The sequence below is a fragment of the Carettochelys insculpta genome, chromosome 3, assembly GCF_033958435.1.
Source record: "Carettochelys insculpta isolate YL-2023 chromosome 3, ASM3395843v1, whole genome shotgun sequence".
In the NCBI taxonomy this organism is placed as follows: domain Eukaryota; kingdom Metazoa; phylum Chordata; order Testudines; family Carettochelyidae; genus Carettochelys; species Carettochelys insculpta.
This window is the reverse complement of record NC_134139.1, coordinates 164,904,087-164,928,286: the sequence shown is the minus strand read 5'-3', so window position 1 is coordinate 164,928,286 and position 24,200 is coordinate 164,904,087. Positions and strand designations below refer to the sequence as shown.

The following is a 24,200-nucleotide window of genomic DNA, read 5'->3' as shown; positions in this document are numbered from 1 at the left end:
TACAATCAGCTGAGAGTATGGTGGGGGAAAAAGCCTGAAGTGACGGTGGCTTGGGTCCAGCAGAATAACATTATCATCTACCTCCCAAACCCCCATGACCGCTCAGGTAAAATGCTAGGGGAGAATGGTCCAAACAGGAGTCCAGGGCTCTGTTCGTCTTCCTCTGTGTAGCTGACAGAGTGCAGGAGATGTTTGTGCATTGTGCACTCCTGCTGCTTGATCAGAAAGGTTTCACCTTGGCTGCCTTAGCCAGACTGAGAAGGCTGATTGCCCAGGAGTTTTCCTCAACAGGGAGTTTTGACAACCAGCATATAAATGTCTCAAGGGATGCTTGAAAAACTGACAGCGCTTTAGGCACAGGAGGAGTTGCATGAAAAGGCAGCAGCCCAGCCTGGGGGAAACTATAAGTGAAACCTCCTGAATCCACCACAGCCAGAGAGACCATTTTGGGGGTACATCTTCCTGCAATGCAGGTCTAATTTCTCCCCACAACTTCCTTCAGTTGTCAACAAATTCAATCTCCTTCAGTTAGCCCCTTCAGAAATCAAGAATTCTGCACAGGGGGAGAAGGGACTTTCTCCACCAAGAAGAAGCTGGTTCTTGGGCTAGGCAGCCCCTGGATTTAGGCAAAGCTCCTTTACCTCAGATGCCTCCATCTGATGAGCAGCAGCTACTTTGTCACAGCACTGGCATTCTGTCCTTTCTCCAAAGGGCAAAGACAAAGAGACATCTATTAGCAGAAGAATTTCACAGGCGTCGTCATCTGACTCAGGTTCTCAATCCCTACCTACCTTAAGGAATAATTTTTTGAAAAAACAATGGTGAAAAAGGTTCAAGAAATAACCTAAGAAATTTAGGTGAGAGCTGAATTGGCTTATGTTGACAACAGTTCCTGTGATTTATCTCCAAAGAACACCTGTGCTAAAGTCTCTTCACATAGGGTTTTAGTACAGTAGACCACTGAGTTAAGCAGGGGTTGCGTTTGTGCGCAACCCTATGTAAGTCAAAATTCACACAACTCGGGGGAGCCAGGAAACTTACTGGGCTGCCCACTGCTCAGAGGACAGGAGAAACTGCGTTCATGCGCTAGTCAGTTTCCTTGCTCCTCTCAGGGGTGGCAGACTGACTCTTGGCTGCCGATCCTGTCAGGCAGCAGCTGAGAGTCAGGCTCTCAGCTACTGCCACTGACAGGAGTGGGGATTGACCAGCGCACCAGTTTTGGTCAGTTTCCTGGCTCCAGCTAGGGCGGGGAAGCTGGGAGTCAGGTGGCAGCCTGGCTCCCCATTCCCCTCCACTTACAGAGCCAGGAAACTGACAGGGCTGCAGCCCTCGTCAATTTCCCTGCTCCTGTTAGTGGCAGCAGTTGAGGATAGTCACCAGGTGCACAGGAGATTTCTGCAAGTCACTCATGGGATTGATCATTTTGAAAAAAAAATCCTGTATTTTGAAACAGTTGTCTTTATCTTTAGTGTTCTCAAACACTCTTATAGTTCTGATGGCTTTTCTCAGACAGAAAGGGATACAGGTAACTCTTTCCTATTCTAGGCAGGCCCCCATTCAAGTGACTTAGTAAACAGTCCAAACATTGGTAGCAAACAATTTAATAACTACTCTGAATGTGGTCCATGAAGCTGAGAAAACATCTCTTCTAGACCTATGTTTCTATGAATCTATATTCAGCATTGAGTAAACTAAAGTGTCTAGAAATCGGTATAGGTAGAACCTCTCTCATCTGGCAGCATCTGTAATCTGACATGATTTTGGTTAGCCAGATAACCACTTATTATGGGTGTGACCAAGTTTTCCGTGGCCCTCTAAAGTTTGTTTACAGCCACCAGTCCTGGCTCTGTGCTTTAATTTATCTCTAAATGTCTTCCAAGTCCAGTAATCAGTGGAAGTGTTGGTAACGCCACTCGGCAATATTGACCTCCCATGGTCTGGCATATTCTCTCATGTGGCACTAGTTAGATCCCAAGGGCTCCAGACTAGAGTGTTTCAGCCTTTATTAAAATCCTTGAAATTACGTATTTCTGCACAATCTACAGTTTTTTGTGTATCAAGAAAATCTTCTGTTCCCCAGGCTGAAGACAGGTATCGTTTCAACATAGAAATTTAGCTATTGCATCCTCCTAAATTTCCTAGATCTCCACCTTGGAATTTGAATGTTGTACTCAATGTTATAATCCAGGCATCTGTTTTACTTGACTATGAAATGACTGTTCTGATTGCTTATCACTTCAACAAAAAAGGCTGAAGTTGGGAGTTTTATCCATCTTGTTGCATCCGTCACACAAATAGGGTGGTTTTAGCTTCTACCGAACCTTTATTCCAAAAGTGATTTTAATTTTTCCATCAAGCATAAGGGAGCTTTTTTTGTCCATGTCCTCTTCACTCAGTGGGAAGTTATTGTTCTACTTATAAGAAGTACACAGGATCTTTTTGAGAGGAAAAGCAATATTCCACATTTATTGAAAATAAAACATGAAAAGTAGCATATGCATTCACACACAGTCATTTAAAGAGACACAGGTCCTGCAGATGATCTTATAGTTACCAGTCGCATGGGTCAAGTCAATCTTGTTGCTAGATTGAACAGTAGTGAGGAGCCAGGGTTCCATTGATCACAGTTCAAGGCTCTGAAGCTTGGCTTTCAGGACTGAATCCAGAGTCACATGGCAAGACTACCCATTCTTGTTAGATCCCATTTGAGTATGTGGGCTTTGGAATGTCATGCTGCCTTGAATGATGTTAATTTTGGTGTTTTCCCACAGTTACCTTGTTTGTGGTCTCCCTTTTGGGAGTGCCTGCTTTTCATCAGGATTCATCAGTTCTGCAAAATTGTTCAGCCTCAAGCACAATGGATGTTCTCTGATCGTCTCTAAGTTTTTCCACATCTTCTTGATCATCTGGACATTGCTGATGGCTTTCATGCACACATTCTTCACTCACATCAAACAATTTCAGAGAGAGTTTCAGACTAAGGATTACATAGTTAACTCAGTTTGCAAACCAGACAAGAAGCACAACTTAATTTGTGATGCTAACAAGAAGCAAGGGTCACATACAGGGTGAAATAGAAAATCATACAAAATTTATAAGCAAATCATCATATAGAAGTTAACATCACTTTACTTATGCCAGTACTAGAATACTACGTATTGACTGCGCTATGGCATTTGTTTGACTATAAGGTGAGTCTTAAAGTTTTATGTGAAAAGGACTGGTCCTAGGAAAAACAGCCTTACTGATCTTTCTTTATCCCAGGAAAAGGTGCTATTAGTAAGACATCTAAATCATCAGTCTCTGAATAGATATTCTGATTCATGGCTGAGGCATGTAGAGCAAAAGAACTGAATCTTCCAATGGGTTTCAGAGCTCACTCAGTACAAGCGAGTGGCATCCTGGGTGGAGAAAAGGCAGACCCTTATAATGAAATCTATAAAACTGCTACTTGGTCATCCCTGCATATAATTGCCTTGTTTTACAAAGCAGATATTCACTTTTCAGGTGATGCAGCCTTTGTCCTGTGAGTAGACCACACTAGTGATTCCTTAGAGTAAGGGAATCCTTTCTTTCAGAGACATTTAGTTCCTCCCCAAGAACTTTGTCACAACTGAGTAAATTCCACATAGGATCTCTGGACCTAGCCCTGAGGGAGAAGTTTTCCCTCTTTGAAGGAATAAGTCCATAGATCTATTCCTTTATGGAAAAGGAAATCTGTTGAACTTCTGTTTAAAGCGTTCTGTGGTAATTCCTTTTTTTGTTTGTTTGTAATGGGGAGGGTGATGCAGGATGAGAGGTTTTTTTTTTTGTTTTTTTTTTGTTTTTTCTGGTTTCACAATCTAGAGAGCATCTTGAAACAGAGGGGGCCTGTGTAACGGGCTAGTCTCTGCTCAGCCATCCAGTCAGCTTTTATTCTAAACCTACAGACAGGTGATGATCCATGCTAAGAAAATGTAGACCTATCCCTTTTGAAGAAGGGAAAGACTTTAGGTAAGCAACCACAAATTCTCTCACATTTTTACCCTCCTGTTAATTCTGTACGAAAATACTTGGTTTGGGTAAGAAAATGTGTAACTGAGTATTTAAACTTCATTGTTAAGTTTAGTTATGTTTTCAGTGTCTCCTGTTGTATTGCCTCTTAAAAGCGCTATAGAATTGTAAGTGTCTACTTATGGCTTATCTTGTTTTAGGTACTGTGGTCTTTGGAATGTGGACATTGGATTTCAGAGGAACCATATGAACTGTCAACTGATTTCCCTGCAGCTCCTGTAAGTTATGAACTTTTGTTAATTTCTGTGTTAAATGAATAATTACAAAAATTGGGATTATTATGATATATGAGTGGGTGTCTTTATTACAAAAAAAATACACCTATTCTCTCTCACACTTGCACTCTCCACTCTTATCCAATCCTTCTTCCTGAACAGTGTGCAAAACTTGTGGTGCAATAAATAAATAAATTGCCAAAGAAATTCTGAATAAATAAGGACAAGTCTATACTCAAGCCCAATGGGGAGAGAGCAACTGCGGAGGGACCCAGCCTTTCAAAAGGGACTCCGAGCTCCCAGCTGCTGCCACTGTTGCAATAGCAGTGGCAGCAGTCAAGAGCTGCAGACACCTGTGAAATGCAGCTGGAGTGCTGCTCCTCATGGCTTCTGAATGTGGGGGGCCAAGGAGCAGTGCCAAGCTCTGGGTAATGCTTGGAGCTGACCGCTCTTGTCTCTGCCATGCTGGGGTGCATGGAGCTGAACCCCCTGTCTCCCTCCCATTGCCTCCAGGCCTGTGTTTGCTGTCAGCCCTGCTGTCTGTTCTAAAAACCTGTAATGGCACATTTTTAATGAAAATGCTCCTCTGCTGCCAGGAGTACTTTTCCTAATCTACATCCATGACTGGCAGTATCTTGACAGGAGAAACTTCTCTGTTGGCAGAACATTGTCTGCAGTGACAGCTAAGTCTATATAACTGGTTTGCTCAGGGGTGAAGGTTTTCCACATCCCCGAGTGCCATAATTTAACTGATGTAAGTTTGTGGTGTAGATCTGGCGTAAGCTTCATGATTAAATGTGAATGCCCTTGCGTTTTGTACTATCATGTCTTATTTCTTGCTGTGCTTATGTCTCTGGAGAGTTTCATAAGATGGGAAAAGGCAACAGGCCACAGCCTTAACACTTCTATTCCAGACACTGCTTACATTACTGTTTTTCCCACTGAATGGATTTCAGCAACTTGATGTTGCATTGGGCTTCACAAGCCAGTAAGTGAGTAATATAGAATACTTCTTAAATGCTGGTTCCCAAGCAATGAGCCGAGCCTTTATGCTAAGAGTTTTACCTGCATATCCTGTGCTATATCCAGGAACACTTCCACTTCATATTATCTGAGGTTATTAAGCAATAAATTTCACTTTTGGCTTTGATAAAAGCAGGATTTCACCAACCTGATTGTTGATCACCTCACAAAAGTGTTTACAATTTGTCTTAGCTGTGTAAGATATTTTTCTTCAGTTACTTGCTTCACATGGGCTGTGTCTAGACTAGCCCCCAACTTCAAAGGGGACATGGTAATTAGGGTGTTGGGAGATTACTAAGGAAGTGCTGCGGCGCATATGCAGCACTTCATTAGGCTAAATCTCCCCCACGGCAACTTCAAAATGTGAAACTTCAAAGTGCTGGCTCGCATGTAGCCGCGGGTGCTTTGAAGTGCCGGGGTTACATCCAAGTCCCTTTACTCCTCTCACTTTGAAGTTGCCACGGGGGAGATTTAGCCTAACGAAGTGCTGCATATGCACTGCAGCACGTCATTAGTAATCTCCCAACACCGTAATTACCGTGCCCCCTTCAAAGTTGGGGGCTAGTCTAGACACAGCCATGGTGTTGCACACGTTTTAATGAGAGAACATTGAAGTGGTGATTGAATTTTGTTCTCCTGATTACAACTTTGTTGTATTCTTTGAAATTGGGATTTTTAAATACCTTTTACATTCATAATCATTTTATGAAAGCTGAACATTTCCAAAATAAAGATTTCTCTTTTGTTTTAAATAACATTCTGTAACACTGTCGAGAAAATACAACAATTGTGTAATTACTGTGTGGTGATAGAAAGAAACGAGTTGTGCATTTATAGATTATTTTAACCTAAAACCTTTTTCATGTTCTAACATGTTCTTTTCTGTCGTGTCAGTGTGCAGCTTCTGTTGTGCCACTCATTGTTTATGGAGTATGTTGAAGAGAGAAGCAGGAGGAAACCAGATGGTTTTAGCTTAACCATGTAGGGCTTTCTGTTTCTTTTCAAACCTTTTTCTTGCTAATAACTTGGCACATTATCAGTAGTTACAGTAGTTTTGCACAACATTCTGTAAAGCCCTTTGCAAGCAAGTTCTGCCTTTTTTAGCTTCCTTACTTCTGCCTAGTATCTGCATATCACCTTCATTCCTACAGTAGAAATGGGAAAGGTTGGGGGCCATTGAGAAGGAGGTTGAAGAAGATTAGAACTGTTTAAAGTGTAAGTTTTGCTTTTTTCTGCGTTATACCTGTTATGTGAATGAGTGAATCTATCATCTTTTCAATCTTTCCCATTTCAAGACGCTTTAATTTTCTTGTTTTAATTATTTCAGCTCAAAAGGCTTCCCTTCCTTTTCTTATTATATCTTATAAGCATCATTTAAGAAGCAAGGATGAACTAGAAATGGAGTAATATTCAATTTTGAATATGCTTCTGAAAATGCTTTTCTTTGCTGTGGTACAAGTCACTGAATGGTTGACACTGCCATGTCAAACATCTGGAAAGTCTCTTTTAGTTAGTGTTTGCACCTTAAATAAGCAGTACAATCATGTTACGTTACAGTCACATTAAACGGGACATTGATAATTTCCGAATAATGATTTTAAACCTTTGACTGGAGAAATGATTAAGGTTTATGCCATGGTAAAGACTGAGCGTTTTGAAAAATCAAACTAGATCAACAACATCTGCTTCTTAGATGTGCTACAAATTTTGAACAACACATCAGCATTGTGCAGCCACTCAGGAGAGATTCACGTGACACCCAACTGATTAGCAGAAAGCCAACAGTCAGGTGTTTATTTCTACTGGTGGTATACATTCACATATGCCTCAGTGCACATAAAAAATTATTCCACACATGGATGGAAAAAGATTAAAGCGAACATTGCTCATCTGATTTAAAGTTCTTCTTTTTAACTGGCTTTCCAGCATCAATCAAAATGGCTGACGTAAAGTATATAAAAACAAATAAAAATACAGTACTCTCTTTGACATGTGTTTTGTTATCTAAGCCTCAAAAAACAAGGCTTTTTTTGTGTCATGTTTAGAACTCAAAAGTCCAATAGTAGTCCATGGAAAAAATTCTGAAATTTTCATGTTGGGGATCATACCAAGCATGAGAAATTTCAGCCCAGAAGTTTTGTATGTGACTTCTGTAAAATATTTCAACGTGGTTAAAACAGAAGTCTGGGCCTTAATTTTAGACTGTCTATCATGATCCTATAATAAATACTTCTAAATCCATGGGGATTAAACATACAAACTATAGGGAAAACATCACCCAGGAAAGCCATTTATTCACTTGAATTTACATACTGAGATCTAAATTACCACCACATTAAGAATTACCTGAACTTTGCGCAGATTTCCCCCACAAAAAAAATTATCTGACCACAGCAAATTTTTAGGTTTCTCCTTTTTTCTCTTTTTAAAATGCAGTAAAAGTTATCTTAAGACATAAGCAAGCTCTCTGATCTGTAAAAGATCACATTGTTTTAAAGAAATTATTAAAATTAACTTATTTTCAAGAATGGCTAAGCAGGAACCAGGTAATGTTTAATTGTCAAGGAGAACAGAACTTAACTGATTAAGTGAGGCAACAGCATTATGTATTACTTAATACTTTGTTATTATACATTAAACAATTAGGAAGGAAAAAGTGCAATATTTAATAGAAAATTAATGAAATACATGATACCATACTATAATTGACATGGGAGTTTGTACTTCAACATATTAACTGCAATAAGTACAAAATCTGATCATTTAAAAAAAAAACATAAAATTGCGATCAATTATACACAGTGTTTCCCAAGACTAAATGCAAAACACTTAAATGAAGATGCTATTTCTGCTAGAATTGTTAAATAAACTGATTAGGACTACAAGGAAAGCCCTGAATAAGTCTGAAAGCTTGTTTAGAAATCTTTGCAAAGGAATGTATCCTTTAGTTACAACAGTGAGCTAATTATAAGCACTGTGTATATGATGTACATAAACTGCAAACAAGGTACAGGATAAAAAAATAGTTCTAGATTTAGATTGCAAATTCAGAGAATTTTATATTAGTGTCATGTTTTAAAGTTCAGTGATGTGTACAAAGACATATTTCTAAACCTAAGATATTTAGATATTTTTCACAGTTCCAGTTATTTACTAACACTAACACATACGCACGCACGCACGCATGCACGCACAAGTGATCCAGAAAACAGAGTCCTTAAATTTTCTGACAATTTCTTGGACATCCATTTTATTCAGTCTTTCTGCCAAAATCATAGTTAAATCAGATGATTTCATGTTTTACACTGTGCTGTATCTAGTTGAGTAATGTGAGTTTGCGCTGATGAAGACTATCACAATTCAAGAATCAGAACAAATTGATCCCTTCAGAATACTAGTGCATGTTTTCTGGGTTTGAAAATTACAAGTTGCAGCTGTGAGTTTAAAAGTTTGGCAAACGTAGTCTTTGAAAACTGTATGATATTAAATTCACATACAAGGAAGAGGTCATTTAGAAATCTGCTGGCCTAATCATCATAGTTGTGGTTTTGAGAGAGTAGCCAGAGCCTTTCCAGTAATACCACTTAATACCATTAAATTTGTTGGTGTTCTGTCGCACTGGGTAGTACATTCCATTCAAGTTGGAAGGACCACATGCATCAAACCACCAGCCTGTAAGAACAGAAAACAACCAAATATCTGAAAACACGGAATTATCAGTGGGCATAGTTTTTATGATTGTATACACACATGGGAGCTGGAAAAAGTACAGGAACATTGAAACACCTAGTTCTTTTTTGTGTGCATGCATGCACGTGTACATATATGTATAAGTTTGTGTGTTGTGTGTATGCTTCCAGATCCCACTTCCTTGCAAACTTAAACCTTGATGAAATATGTGTAGTGGAGTAACATACTTGTGGAATATGCACTATAAATTTGGCTTTGGAGTTGTAGTATTTTATGGGATGTGGTTGTAATTTAGGGGAGGGGGCTCCAATGAACTCCTCAAAAGTTTAGCTTGCTATTTCAGAAGTTGATGATACATCTGAGGATGGCATTTGGCTTGAAGACAATCATGATATTACATCTTTCTCCTTTTTCTTTCTGCCTTCTCTCAAGACTGTTATTTCCACTTCTAAATCCTACATCTCTAATTAAATGAAATTTGCTGAATTGTTTGTATGGAATAGGGCAACTCTATCTCTACTAGTAAAAACAATATTTTTACATTTTTGTTATATTGATGGGTGCTGAACTTTACAAGGCAATAATCTAGTTTTCCCTTTTGGTAAACTTAACCTGCCTTCAGACTTGCAATCTATACACTCAGGAAGCAAATCACACTTGTGAACAATATTGATCCAGAATTTATCCACGTAGATATTAATCTCACTTCAAATTGTATTTTAATATGGCTTGCATTACTGTAAATTATTCTTTCCTGAGAGCTACATTATAATTGTCATGCCTCTAAAGAGTCTACAAAATGTTTAGTTCCCATAGGATCACCACCGATTTCTTGTGCTTAATGATTGGAAATAATTTGTTGATTTTAAAAAATGATTCAGATAGATTTATTTTTTTTTAAGGCAGGCTGACCACTGGGCTACTTTCCCATGCTATTTAGAAGAGCACTTTGCTGTCTTCTTTTCATACGAGTTTCGCAGCCCTTGTTGTGGCATAAGTTTTGGAAGAATGATGTCCTTTCTTCCCACGCTTTCCTGATTTTTAACTCGCTGAGCTATCTGAATGGTAAAATGGTGCATTTCAACACCCTGAACTAGCATTTCCAATTGTGAGTTTTGAACTTTGTTAATAGTCAGGATTTAATATGTCAAAACTGCCATCTATTTACCTCATGTGTTGTTTTACTGCCAATAAAAATAGGAAGCTAAGAAACAGAAAGCCATTCCTACCTCCTGTTAGCATTTGTGAACATTTGCAAATGCATTTGTCATTGTCTGCATCCTTTGTGCTAAAATCATTTCCTGGTTGGCTGATGCTACTTATTTTGCCCGCCGTTCCAGTAAGTCCTTTAAGGTGAATCCTGTAGAAGTGTAGAACAGAAAAACAAGTATTAGATTGAAGCTGTTGGGAGTTGATCTACGTGGTAATGAGTAATTTTGTGCAATAAATATTCATATAAAAGTTGGTTTTCTATTGTTAATATACTGCTATAAACTGCATTTGAAATTTATTGTGTTTGAATGAAGGGCAACGGTATCAGCAGAACATCATACTGAACAGAAAAAAAACGCTTTATGGATGTCTATTCCACATGTATCAGATTAACAGATTAAGTGGCGATATATACTGAAAATCCTTGAGAAATGCACTCTCTGTAAGAACTAACCATAGTAACTTACAATATTAAAGATCATTGCATACAAGCAACATCATATCATATGTTTTGTAAAGTTAATGAATCATTTTAGGATAGTAAGGGGTAATACGTGCGCTCTCACCAGATTTGTGCAATATATATTTACATATAATAGCCTATATGAACTTTTAGTGATTTTAATGGAATAGGTCTTTGGATTTTTTTAAAGCCTGATTGCGAAACTTTTTCCGAAGTTTTGAAAATTTACCTCACAGGGTTTATGAAGTTTAATTTATTAATTTTTGCTAAATGCTTTGAACTTTTCAAATAGAGAGTCACGTATATTGCAAGTGCCTTGTTAACCAAAATTATTTTGAAATCTTCTAAAGTTAGAAACCTTAAATTTATATTCTCTTAACTCAGGTGCTTATGGGCAAAAGCTTCCTGTATTCACTCCCTACACATTATTATAATAATCTTTGTCAAAAATATGCCTTATTGAGATCACTTAAAATCTAATGCCATCCAAATTGTCAATATTCTTGTACGTGTATTACACAAAATGCATATGAAGAGTTACAAACATAAGATGAAATTGACTACATTGCATTTACTGGACATGTTAGGGAATAGATAAACCAGTTCCTCAAAACCAGAACATAACTTTACTCCTCTAGCTAGCTGTCAATGTTGATTTCCAATCAGCAGTCAAGTGACTATTCTATGGCAATAGAAGGGGTAAAGGGATAATAACATAATAACAGATCAACCTGAATTTTAGCAAACAAGAAAATGGAAATTTTTCACCATTTGACTCCATGTCTCCATCCTCACAGTTGGAATTACCATTATATAGCGCTAGTCCTCAGGAAAATGCATTTCAAAGGCTGAGGGGACTGTAAAAGCAAGGGACAAAACATGTCCCATATATCACACTCTTGTTCTCATTCTCTCACCTAAGACGACTAAGGAAATACATCCCTTTGATTTTCGGGGAGTATCAGACCTAAGAATTTGCTCAGTGTTACTGGGAAACCATGGTAAGATTTTACCTTGAATAAGTCAAGCTTGTTACATTTAACTTCTAGAAAGCATTTGACCTTTTTCTCTTGTGACCATTTCTGACTGTAATACCTTATGCTTGTACTCTCTCTTTTGTGTGTGTTAAACTGAACGCTAAACTAGCAAACTGTTGCATACTGGCCCTTTACTGGAGTAATGGGTCTTTAACATCTGAACCATCCAGGAGAGGGCCAAAGAATGCAGAAGACATATGGAGAAAATTCAGAAATTTAGCATGTCCCTGAAGGTAGCAACCAATGCTGGTGGAAGCAAGAACATTACTGGAGTACTGCTGACAGGCTGTTGAGGTCACTGTTGACAGACCAGGCCTGTAGCTACACACACACACCCAGCATGTGAACTGGCTAATGCTAGGCTGCTTGTGAGAAGCCCAGTTTGGGAGCTACTACAGCAAAGCACTGTGAGGCACTAATGCAGTAATTATTTTTAATAATGTCAATGGACAAGGGTAATGACCTCTTGCAAAGGGCATGCTTATAAGCATTATAGTGCCTTAATCTAAAAATAAAATTTCTGCTGTAGATTCTAACTGTTTCCAGATGAGAAAATATTTGGTTTGGATTTGAAGCAACCACATACTATTTAAGCATTAGGATCCAACTTTTGTGGGGGATATTGGGGGCAAGATATTGATAGTTCTTTCAGTGCCACATTCCCACTTATGGGATACTGTGTAGCCTTGTGGTGGAACCTTCGTCCAGCAGTGTCAGCTACAGCCCCTGCCTTCCCTTCCCTCCCTTCTTCCCCCAGGATCTCTGACATTCTGCATGAGGTTATAAAGCAAAAAAGCAGTCCTGTAGCACTATAAAGACTCAAAATATAATTTATTAGCTGATGTGTTTTTGTGGGTGGACCCAGTTTTTCAGATCTAGAAAATCCTGATGAATGATACCTGAGGCAAAGAGAATTTAACAGTGGGTCTGTCTCACGAAACCTAATAAATTATATTGTTAGTCTTTATAGTGCTACAGGACTTGCTGTTTTTGTGAAGATGCAGACTATCACTGCTACCTCTCTGAGACTGGATAAGGGGTAGAGCGCCTTTGGCTCCTTTCAGCTGTGTGCCTGGGTGGACGTGAACCTCTCCAGTATGTTTAGGGAGTTCATGAACTGAATTTCTTATGGCTTATACAGTTTTTTTTCAGTGCTCTTCACAAAGACAAGGTCCTTTTCAGACCTGATCCCAAGGTCTTTCCTAAGGTGAAGGTTGATTTTTTTTTCCACATTAGACAATTTGCCCACCACCTTCGCCCCAGCTACATTCTAATAAGCGGCAATCTGTCCTACTAGATTCTCTGGAAGCCAGTAGGTCCCTCACTTGCTGTTTAGATAGAAGTAAAGTTTTCATAAGTCTTCCAGATTGTTAATACCTTATGCTAAAATCTTCATGATTTATACAGGTTCTTCTCAGAACAGAATTGTGGCTGCTTCCTTTTCTCGTCTTAACCAGGTTCCAGTTGTTAAAATTTGCAGAGCTACAACCTGCACTTTGGTGCATATTTTTTACTAAGTATTATAGTTTGGATTTGGCCTGCATGGGAGATGTTGGATTTGATAAAGTAGTGTGTCAGTCTCTAGTCAGTTAGGATTCTCTTGTCTCCAAATTAGTTTTCATCACTGCTTCTCAATCTGTCCTGTAATTGAGAATATGCACTGCCACTCAAAAAAGAAATGAAGAAACAGAGAGGGAGCTGTGCTAGTCTATATACTGTCAAAACAAAAAAGCAGTCAAGTAGCACTTTAAAGACTAGCAAAATAATTTATGAGGTGAGCTTTCGTGGGACAGACCCACTTCTTCAGACCATAGCCAGACCAGAACAGACTCAATATTTAAGGCACAGAGAACCAAAAACAGTAATCAAAGTTGACAAATCAGAAAAAAATTGTCAAGGTGAGCAAATCAGAGAGCAGAGAAGGAGCAGGGAGGAAGAACACGCTCTGATTTGCTCACCTTGACAATTTTTTTTTGATTTGTCAACCTTGATTACTGTTTTTGGTTCTCTGTACCTTAAATATTGAGTCGGTTCTGGTATGGCTATGGTCTGAAGAAGTGGGTCTGTCCCACGAAAGCTCACCTGATAAATTATTTTGTTTGCCTTCAAAGTGCTATTTGACTGCTTTTTTGTTTCAAAATGAAGTACTGTATTTAATCAGGTATCATAGCAATGAAGAAGTAACATTGTATTGCCAGGGGAAGGTACTACCACAGAGAACCACAAGGTGGTGCTATACCCTGTAATAGTGAAAAGTCTCAAGGGACTAACCCTGTTAGTTTATCTGTATCCTTGAAAACAATGAGGAGTCCTGAAGCACCTTAGAGACTAAGACATTTATTAAAAAAACAAATAAATCCTTTATTTTCCACGGTGCTTCAGGACTTCTTGTTCTTTTTACTGTAATTGTGAATATGCAGAGTCATCTTGACGTGCTCCAACTGCTGGTAAGTAACCTTCTGTTTTGGACTGTTTTGTATATGCGGTCTGATGTGAATGCAAAGTATATTTCAATTTGCCTTTGGTAATCTCTTGATGGGGAAAGACTTTTATTCTCATTTTATTTTCCTTTGATAAAAACATGATGTGTTAGACCTCATAATGTTTTTAAAGACTTCTCAGTTCCTTGGATAACATTTGGTTTTTAGGTGCAAAATTTTACTTTATAGAAGTTTTAATTTACAAATGTATAAATAGAGGTATTGTGAAAGGTATCAGATTGACCTTCTTAGTAGTCTCCTAACTTGTCTGCTGGACAAATCTTGGATAGCAGAACTGTATGTGTCCTTATGCTACTCCTTGCTACAAGTCTCAACTCTCTTTCAGGTATTTCACCTTATGCAGTGGTTCCCCAAAGTGAAAGGCTCCTTATCTCCTTACCAGTCCCCTGAGTCATTCAGCTTGCAGGACCTCTAGGAATTATGGTTTCAGTGACTCCAGTTTTATTTCCTTTTTTTTAAGTAGCTCCTGACCTTCATTTGGTAACTTCTTTTGTCGTGAAGACAAGGCCTTTTAATTCCATTCACGGATAGAATTTTAAAGATCCCCACCTGAAGACTTTGCTTTTGCATATATGGGGAACTGTAATGGTGGACAGAATATACGTAAGCTAAAGTTACAAGAACTCTCTGTTAGGTATAAAGCTTTATTAAAATTAGTGGAACAATGAAACTAGAAATTAAACCCTTACCATTGGGAGAAAACAAAGACCCACCATTCACCTTCAGTAACTCAACTGGGAGCTTCATTGATTCTCAAAAGTAAGAGCCAGTTATCCCTGCTTTGACAGACTGTGGGTCTGCTCTATAGCTGCTACTGTAGCATTTAGCTTTGCAGCATGCGTGTTCATGGGTGGAGATCAGGAACTGGGGGGACTGTCACTAGATGTCTAATTTCTGATCTGCCAGGTTCTGCCTCTCCATCTCAGTACAACAGATGCATCATGCAGAAGGCCATCCTTTCGTGGTCCATCTAGAGCTGTGAGCCAACAGAATTCTGGGCTTTCTGGGTTCTCCCTTTACACACACTGTATCAGGCATATTGCATCTAGGGATATGTATATGGTGAAGGAGGTCCCTGAAAGTGTTATTTACCTACTGTATTTGGTGAATGGTACCTACTGTTCTATTTTTAAAACTCTACTAAGTTTATGTAGGCTACAGCTGAAAATTAGTAGCAAAGATAAATTTATCAAGAGTAACTGCTTTGTAATTAATATAAAAAGGTTATCTGGCCAAAGAATTTGCTGGAACTAATAGTTGACTGACGTTTGTTCAACTAAATTCTGTGTTTGCTTACCTGTACCTTAGTTCTTCACTTGCTAGATAGAAGTGTTCATACAATGAATATGCCTCATTTCCTTCCCAGTCTTTCAGGTGAATTTTAAGAACATAGCGTTTCTGATTAGTCAGTTGAGAAACTAACTCATTTCCGAGCCAGTACTCTCCAGCAGGATCACCAAATCCCTGTAATCCAAGTTGTATATTTAAATAACTTTATTTCAAAATCAAAGAAAAATAAATTAATTAGTGTATCTGTTTTTAAATGTAAATGCTTGGTCAACCCAAAGTGTACCACAAATATGAAGATCCTAGGTCTTCGGTATTTTAAATTTTGGATTTCAGCAGGGATAAATTGAGGCACTTGAAATAAAATGTATCACTATTAGACTTATTAGATCTGGGAAGCATTTGCCAATAGAAACAAAAAAATAACTTAATAAAAGTTGAATATATGGACACACCATGAAATAACTGACTTAGAAAAAATGTTACATTTCTTTATAAAAACAAACATCATACTTTCATGTCTCCACTCAGGCAAACTGTTTATATTACTCTGGCATTTCCCAAATGAAAGCAACATTTTTAGTTCCAAGATTAAATGTAACTTTAGAACCTGTTTAGGCAATATAACTTTAAGTAAATGATTATTCTTCTATGATAAAGTATGTGTAGATTCAGAGTATCAGAGAAATAATAAATTAGATTTAAACTTCAAAAATGTGATCTTACCATCTTGTACTCTTTCCACGTTCGGTGAAAATCTACACTTCCATCTTCACGTCTCTGAATAACTGTCCACCCCCCTCCACTGCTTTCCATATCACAGTACGTCTGTCAAGAAGAAGAAGAGTTATTGTGCAGATTCTCACATACCAAATGACATATTTTGTACATGTATATATAATATAAATATAAAATAAAATATAGCACAATATGTACTAAAATTACGGCCTAGTAGAGCCTGCCAGGTTTGCTAACATCTGTAAATCTGAGCTGGTTTGATTAGCTTGCAGTCTAATTATGATTGTCCTAAACTGTGATATTGAAAGTTTTTGTGATACTATACTTACTGTGTACTTACTTTGTGACAAGTATCAGAGGGGTAGCTGTGTTAGTCTGTATCTGCAAAATCAACAAGAAGTCCTATGGCACCTTATAGGTGGTGTCTACACTACAAAAATAACTTTGAAGTTGCTTACTTTGTTGTAAGTAACTTCGAAGTAGAGAGTCTACACACACACCCTACTTCAAAGTTAAACTTCGAAGTAGGTCACTACTCCATTCCTGGGTATGGAGTAAGGACTTTGAAGTTGGGCACCCTACTTTGAAGTTAACTTTGAAGTAAGGGAAATTGTGTGTAGACTCTCTGCTGGCTACTTTGATGTAATCCCTAACTTTGAAGTTAGTTCCTAGTGTAGACGCACTCATAGACTAACAGATATTTTGGAGTGTAAGCTTTTATGTCCATGAAAACTTATGCTCCAAAATATCTGTTAGTTTATGAGGTGCCACAGGACTTCTTGTTTTTGTATACTTACTATATATTGGTTTTATGTTGCATCCTAATAAAATTCTTCCTTGATGTGCCTTTGCTATAGATATTGCTGTAGCAATATAATAGGCAGAGCCACGTAAAACAGTATTCCACATGTGCTGCTGCAGGGACCCTATGATCTGGTATCCTCATTTGGAATTTTGGAATGTCTGTATTATCCAAAACAAGAAAAAAAAGCCCACTACAGTGAGTTTCTGAGCCAGTGACAACTGACTCAGGGTCATGGGCCTAGGGCTACAGGGCTAAGAATAACAGGGCTTCACCCCTTTCATTTATCACAAATGGGTGGCCCACAGCTGACATTATTAGGGGCTTGAATAGATTCAGGGGACTCTCAAAATATCATTTAAAAAGAAATATTAGTAATATTTCTAACAGTGCATCTCATTGGTAGAGCATGTCATAAGTAGAGGTAGCGAAATCTAATAAGGATTAATTCCAGTCTGGAGGCAAAAAAAGAAAACATGTTTGGGAACATAGATTCTGACACCCTATACAGGCAGTGCTTTCACTGACATATTGAGAAAAATGACTATATTTTTTGTATCAGTGTCCACATGAATTATATATCATGAGGCTGCTAATCTTTCTTAGTCCTATGTTGAACATGTGATAAAAAGTCTAAGGACAAAGTCTTCATGTAGCTAGTAATTTTGACTCAGTTTTGGGTGTGCAGTTGGATGCAGCTTAAAACACCAGATTTTTGGAAAGTAATGGTGTCCGCCTTCTGAAAATCAAACATTCCTGAAGGGTTTCAGTTAGACACTTCTGAAAATTTTAGCCTTGGGAACAAACGTGGCTGTAGTGATAAACAGAATTAAAGAGTTGAACTGTTGAGCTATTATGTGCCTGTCTAATTTAAGGACAAATATTGTCATAGCGTACCATATGGGAGGGGTTGTTCTTTGGCATGTTGAACCTGAGGAGATTAGGAACAGTTTTTCAACATTACACATTGAAACATTTTTTCTATTTTAAAATACAGTATGATTTGTGATCATTGTTTGTATTAACATACTGGCCGTATTAGCTCAGACCAAAGGTACATTTAGCTCAATAATCCTAGTTTCTCTCACTGGTCATGTCAGATGCAATGAACAGAGTAAGGGAATTTTGAATGGTCCATGCCATCCACCACTCCCAGCTTCTGTCAGCAAGAGATTTAGGGACACACAGAATATGGAATAACATTTGTGACCATAAGGATAATTGCCAAAGATTCACTTATCCTCAATGATCTTCTCTAAGGCTATGTCTACACGACAGTCATCTTTCGAAAGAAGTTCTTCTGGAGGATCTCTTTCAAAAAAACTTCTTTCAAAAGAGTGCATCCACACACAAAAAAGCAGATCAAAAAATAAATGCAGTCTTTCAGTAGAAAGTGTCCACACAGCCCCCTGCTCATTTGAAAGAATGGGCTGGAGACTGAAAAATTTAGCACCATGATGACTGTTTTTTTTTGTTTGGAAAAAAGGGCCCCCCGGGGTCTACACATGATTTTTTTCAAAAAGAATCTTTCAGAAAAGGGCGCTCTTCCTCATCTGGGAGAGGAAGAGGGCCACTGGAAAAAGTGCTGTGTTCTTTCAATTTCAGATTGAAAGAGTGCATTGTGTGGATAGATGCTCAGCGGGTTCTTTTGGAAAAGGTCCATTTTTTTCAAAATAACTTGCTAGTGTAGATGTTGCCTAAGAGAGATTTTTTTAACTGTATTATAGTTTTGGCCTTTATAACATTCCATGGCAAAAAGTTCCACAAGTTGATTGTAAATTATATTTGTACAAATTAAGTACATGTTTGCATGCATTATCTTTAAATGTCAGTATTTACTAAATATTAAGAACTCTTCTATGCAAGATACTGGGGGTACAAATATTTCCGATTCAAAGTGTAAGTAAATACTTTTTTAATGGCTACTGCTATGCACATGCTCATTTTATGACTTCGCATTTATTGCACTTATGCATAACAAAACTAAGTAAGAATTTCTATATGGAAGTGCCGTTTTCTGCAAGTTATAAAGTGGCTTATAAGGAATTGTTCTTGTGCAATAATTGTTTGTGACTCTCAAACAAAATATTTGTTTTGTTTTTCATAAATATTTTAGTTAAAGGTACAAATTGACTAAAACCATTTAGATTTCTAAAAAGGTTTGCACAGTGAAAAACATATAGGCTACGTCTACACTCTCCCAAAACTTCGAAATGGTCATGCAGATGTCCATTTTCAAGTTTACTAATGAAGCACTGAAATACATATTCAGTTCTTCATTAGAATGTCGGCGGCCGCTGCACTAAGCAGATAGGAATAAGGGGATTTCGAAGTTAGTGGGGTCCTTTCGAAAAGGACCCCATCTGGATGAGCCACGTGACGGCAAGCTGTGGCAATTTCAAAGTGCCTTGGCTCCCAGCATTCTAATGAGGTGCTGAATATGTATTTCAGCGCTTCATAGTAAACTTTGCATTAGTAAAAATGAAGTAAACTTCATTAGTAAAATTTGCATGGCCATGTTGAAGTTTTGGGATAGTGCAGACACGGCCATGATGAATTGACATGGCCATAATGAATGACAGGGAAGGACAGAAAACTAAAATGTAATTCAAAAAAGAAATTTAAATTGCAACAAGCAGTTCTTTGTGTGTAATACTTTAACAACAAGGTCACAGAAACTTTCCTAAACATTAGGAGGCAACATAATGCATTGAAATATACATATTGAAATGTCAGAAGAACTGGTTTAACTATGTTTATGTTTTTAACATATGTGTTAGCCCAGAGCATTGTTATTAAACCACTAGTTTAATTTTAGCTATCAAAGTCAGTCTTTCATTGCACTAGCCGAGGAAACTGAAGTAATTCATAGGACATGAATTAGGAATAAGGGAATTTCAAAGTTGGTGGGGTCCTTTTGAAAAGGGCCCCTGTCTGGATGAGCTGCGTGTTCAATATGAGCATTGAGATGTAGACTTAATTGCAACTTTTTAAATGTGAATGTCATATATATTAAATGATAGCAGTCTTCCTTTTTCTGTGAGTAGGCAAACTGTGTTTCCCCTGGATAAAGTTGCCACAGTTCACAAAGAAGTGCCTGCAGCTCTTCTTCTTTGGACTGAGATTTCGTCAGCTAAGCAGTGCTAGATGTAGTGAATTCTTAGATGGGAAAATCCACTAAGGAAAATGTGAACTGCAGGAAGTGGTTTTGAGAGTCAGTTTGTAATTCTACAAAGTAATGCTAGAAGGACATTCTGTGGAGAGTTAAAAAACACAGGTTTGCACTATCCATGATAATTAAAGATGCCTTTTTCTATTTTGTCCTTATTAAAATGGGCCTTTTAAAAAAAAAGTGTTGCTACGTGACATGTAACTAAGGGACATTGAACTACTCATTTACATTTTGTATAATATCAGCTAGTGACAAGTTCATAGAGAAACTTTCTGTTAATGTTGTGGAATGTGTACAAAGTCCTAAAGGCAACTAGGGACACTGTCAACTTCAAATATAGTTTGAAGGATTACTATAGCCATATTGAACCCAGGCTGTTAGAGGCCAGATGGGGAAATACTATCTTTTATTGGGCTAACCTCTTCTGAGCTAGACAGTGCTCTTCTTGGACCAGGGAAATGTATTCAGAAAGTCATAGCTAAATACAAGATGAGCAGATTATTTACCAAAAGTATTCACATACACTGCAAGAGACCATTCAAGGTGAAGTGGCCATTGAAGACATCTACAGTAGGAGGACCAGGAAATAAAAAGAGGCAGGTAGTGAATTAGATTGGCATAATGAGCCATAAATCCAGTGGCTCTAAATTCATGATTTCTTGTGTTTATCAAAGCAATGAATGTAAGCTCCCAGGCTTGTCTGTTGAAGATGTTGTGCAGGATAATCATGATTCATTGTTCTCTATGGAGGGGCTGGCCTTGGAGACCTCTCAAGGTCCCTTCCAGTCCTAGCATTCTGTGATTCCAAGGGGGGGACCTCTTAAGAGTGCTAATATGAAGTACAGGAAATAAGTAGATCAGTTATTTTAGGGAGTTGGATATCCAAAGCAGAGAAGATATCTCTGGACTTTTAATCTGTGTTTAAGGTATGTCATAAAATTGAAATGTGCTGGGAATGATAAAAAGAGGAAGCAAATGATTTGACTGGGGACAGATTTGATGGCCATTAGAGAATATCATATGAGAAAGATTAAACTGAAGGCAGAAAGTAAAGAGTTACATTCAGTGGCCAGTTTGATTATAACCAAGGTTTCTTGGTTTTGATTCACCTTTATGTAACAATGGTTTTGCACAGCATGCCTATGAGATATAGTAAAACCTAGAATGACTTAATTTGAAAAGGAAAAGTTAAAGCATTAAAATTAAGAAAGTTATGGTAAAAACTGAGCAGTCAGATCTACAGCCAATAAAAGTTGATTTCTGTAACATGTAGTGCGTATGTAAAATTTATTATCATGAGAAGCAATTGAGACAAATGCCATGGCTGGATTTTCAGAGGTGTAAATAAGTTTATTAAGCAGCTATCCAAGTGAGGATGCTGATATGGCACTGATTTAATCAATGCAGGGGCCAGGAAATTGTTTTCATCTCTCTAAATCATTGTATAATTCACCAAGTGCATTATGTAGGATTTGTTCATTTTCCTCTGAACCATCAAGAATAACCACAGGCAGAAGTGGGGTATTAATTTAGATGGATTTATGGTCCAGTCTGTATGTGGCTATCTCATAAATGATTTTTATTTTTTTAGTCTTATATAAAATTTCCATATGGCCTGAGATCATGAGTTAATCTTCACTCCTACTGGAATTTGTTTTAAGATTATAAACACCGTAGAATAGGATTAAACAAAGAGTTCTAATAAGATTAAAACATTCTCAAACAGTGGGATTTTCCTTCACAGAAAATAGATTAATTTACTCAAAGTATGCAGATGCCTTAAAACAAAGGCAGGATGCATTTTTCCACATCAAAGAATTCTGAATCAGTTGGTATTTTGATGTGTATTACATTGTTGTTTTGAAAGGTTCTAGTTTTATAGACCTGGAGATCAAAGTCAGCTTTATTGGTAGAAATGAGTGCAAGCTAATGGGAATGTGTCAGTGTATTCACTTCCTATTCTGAAAATGCAGTTTTAAGGAGTGAGACGGTAGCTGTCTACCTGAAATTTTAGTGTATGGATACTTAGTGCCATTTCGTGTGTCTGTTCATTCATTCATTGCCATAGGGAAATGGACTGAGAGCAGAAACTAATTATACTCAGATTACTAAATGGCCTTCAAACAGTGATAAACTGTTTGTTTATAATCTTGACTGGCTAGTCCTCCACCTTGTAAACAATCATAGTTTGCTTTACTCATCTGAGTAAAACCCTTTGCCTTCAGGATTTGTACCCCTTAAGGTGAAATTTAGAATCCTTTTATTAACTGTTTGATCAATACAGGCTCCTATCTATGTTTGCTCCCTGAAATGTTTGTTAAACACATATTAATTTGAATAGATATTTCAAGAATTTTTGAGGTTTAAAGCTCAGCCCTCCAGGCTGCACAATAATAAAACAGGAGAATAAAGATGAAGAGCAAAGAGGAGGAAAGGTTAAGTAAAGGAAACTAAATCGAGAGGAATAAATTACTTTAGAAGGATTTGTCAAAATAGCTCTATTTTAAAAAAAATCTTAGACACCTAAGCAAAGAGACGGACCGTGTGAGTAAGAGGAAGATGCATAGGCACATGCTTAACTTAAGAGACACAGTAGATTTACTATGTTAAAGTCTTCTTCTAAGGCCTGGGATTTCATTTTATTTAGTGATTTCAGGTAAAAGTTGAAAAAATGGGACATGGCTAATTGGTGGTGTGTAAAGAATAAGAACTTCCTAAAAAGGATTGTTGTCATTTTAGTATAGTCAGTATACAGGACTTTCTTGAGCATTCTTAACTCAGTACTAACAGAGAGATAGCCGCATTAGTCTATATCCTATCAAAACAAAAAGGCAGTCCAGTAGCACTTTAAAGACTAACAGATTATTTTGTTAGTCTTTAAAGTGCTACTGGACTGCCTTTTTGTTTTTATTCTTAAGTATTGTTCCCCTGGACTATGAGTGCTTAAGAAGGCTTACATTCATGGGGAATAAATATATGGTGGAATCTCAAAGATTCGAATACAAGAGTTATGGACTTACTAGACTCCCAGCTGCCTTTTATAAAATGTCTCCTGATTTTTAAGCCCCTGTCATTGATTTTGGAACTTGAACACAATTTTTGGATGTTTGGCAGCAGCAAATGTAAAATGCAGTGTAGCCTAAATCTCTCTTTCAGAATGGTATTTTGGAACTAACGTTAGAAAATGTAGTATAATGTAGGTTATACCATGGATGATGATAGAGAATGTCCATTATTCTGTGCTGGAGCTGTTTGGGAATTTTTCTGTGAAACAGTTTTTGATTAGAAAATCAATCAAACTTTTGACAAGAATGTTTCATGTGTCAGCAAACTCTCAGGAAGGTTTATCAAGACTAGGATGGAATTTCTTACCAAAACCAGAGGGGGGCGGAACCCAGCCCCGACAGAGCTAATATCCCCAAAGGCTGGGGCATTCATCTGAAATGTGGGAGACCCAGGTTCAAGTTTCTGCTCTGATTTGGAGCAGCAGTATCAAACGTCCCGGATCCCACATTTTCCCCTACCCTGTGAGCACCTGGCCACACTGTTGATTATTCTGGGGTGCACCTTCTCTTTTTTTTTAAACAGAATTCAGTTTTAGCCCAATGATGAATGGGAACTTTTTCAAAATCTCAGAACAAAAATCCTGTCAGGAAATGCATTTCCTACCAAGCTCTATACAGAATTTATTTAATTTTGTGTTCTGATGCAACCTACCAATAATGCAGGATCAGTAATGTATGTTTACACCAGAATTCTTTATAAACATTGTAAAAGGAAAAGATGAAAATTTAAACTGTAGTGCACTACTTTGGCAAATAAAAAGTTTCCTGGTCTGGATGGTAATCCACATCATAAACAGCAGAAAATTGTTGTACCATTAATTAATTAGAACATATATACCCCACCTCTTCCCTCAGCACTTCATTTTGTGGATGGCCAATACAAAGCTGTCTCAGACTGAAAATGTAGGGGTAGTGTAAAGTAAATTTGAATTTGTATCCCAA

At 37.7% G+C, this 24,200-nt stretch overlaps 2 protein-coding genes across 3 annotated transcripts in view; one reads left to right on the top strand and one right to left on the bottom strand.

The window, feature by feature from the left end:
* Positions 1–24,200, top strand: part of MCPH1 (microcephalin 1) — a 227,980-nt gene that overhangs the window by 77,023 nt on the left and 126,757 nt on the right. Inside the window, exon 12 of the mRNA XM_074991178.1 lies at positions 4,194–4,271. Within this exon, the coding sequence (XP_074847279.1) occupies positions 4,194–4,271 (78 nt within the window). The remainder of the gene's footprint in view (positions 1–4,193; positions 4,272–24,200) is intronic.
* ANGPT2 (angiopoietin 2) overlaps positions 5,776–24,200 on the bottom strand; it is a 71,511-nt gene continuing 53,086 nt past the window's right edge. For both annotated transcript variants that reach the window (XM_074991179.1, XM_074991180.1), the window contains exons 6-9: positions 16,208–16,309; positions 15,492–15,658; positions 10,211–10,341; positions 5,776–8,963 (exon numbers count right to left, since the gene is read on the bottom strand). In XM_074991179.1, the coding sequence (XP_074847280.1) occupies positions 8,803–8,963; positions 10,211–10,341; positions 15,492–15,658; positions 16,208–16,309 (561 nt within the window). In that variant the 3' untranslated portion in view covers positions 5,776–8,802. The remainder of the gene's footprint in view (positions 8,964–10,210; positions 10,342–15,491; positions 15,659–16,207; positions 16,310–24,200) is intronic.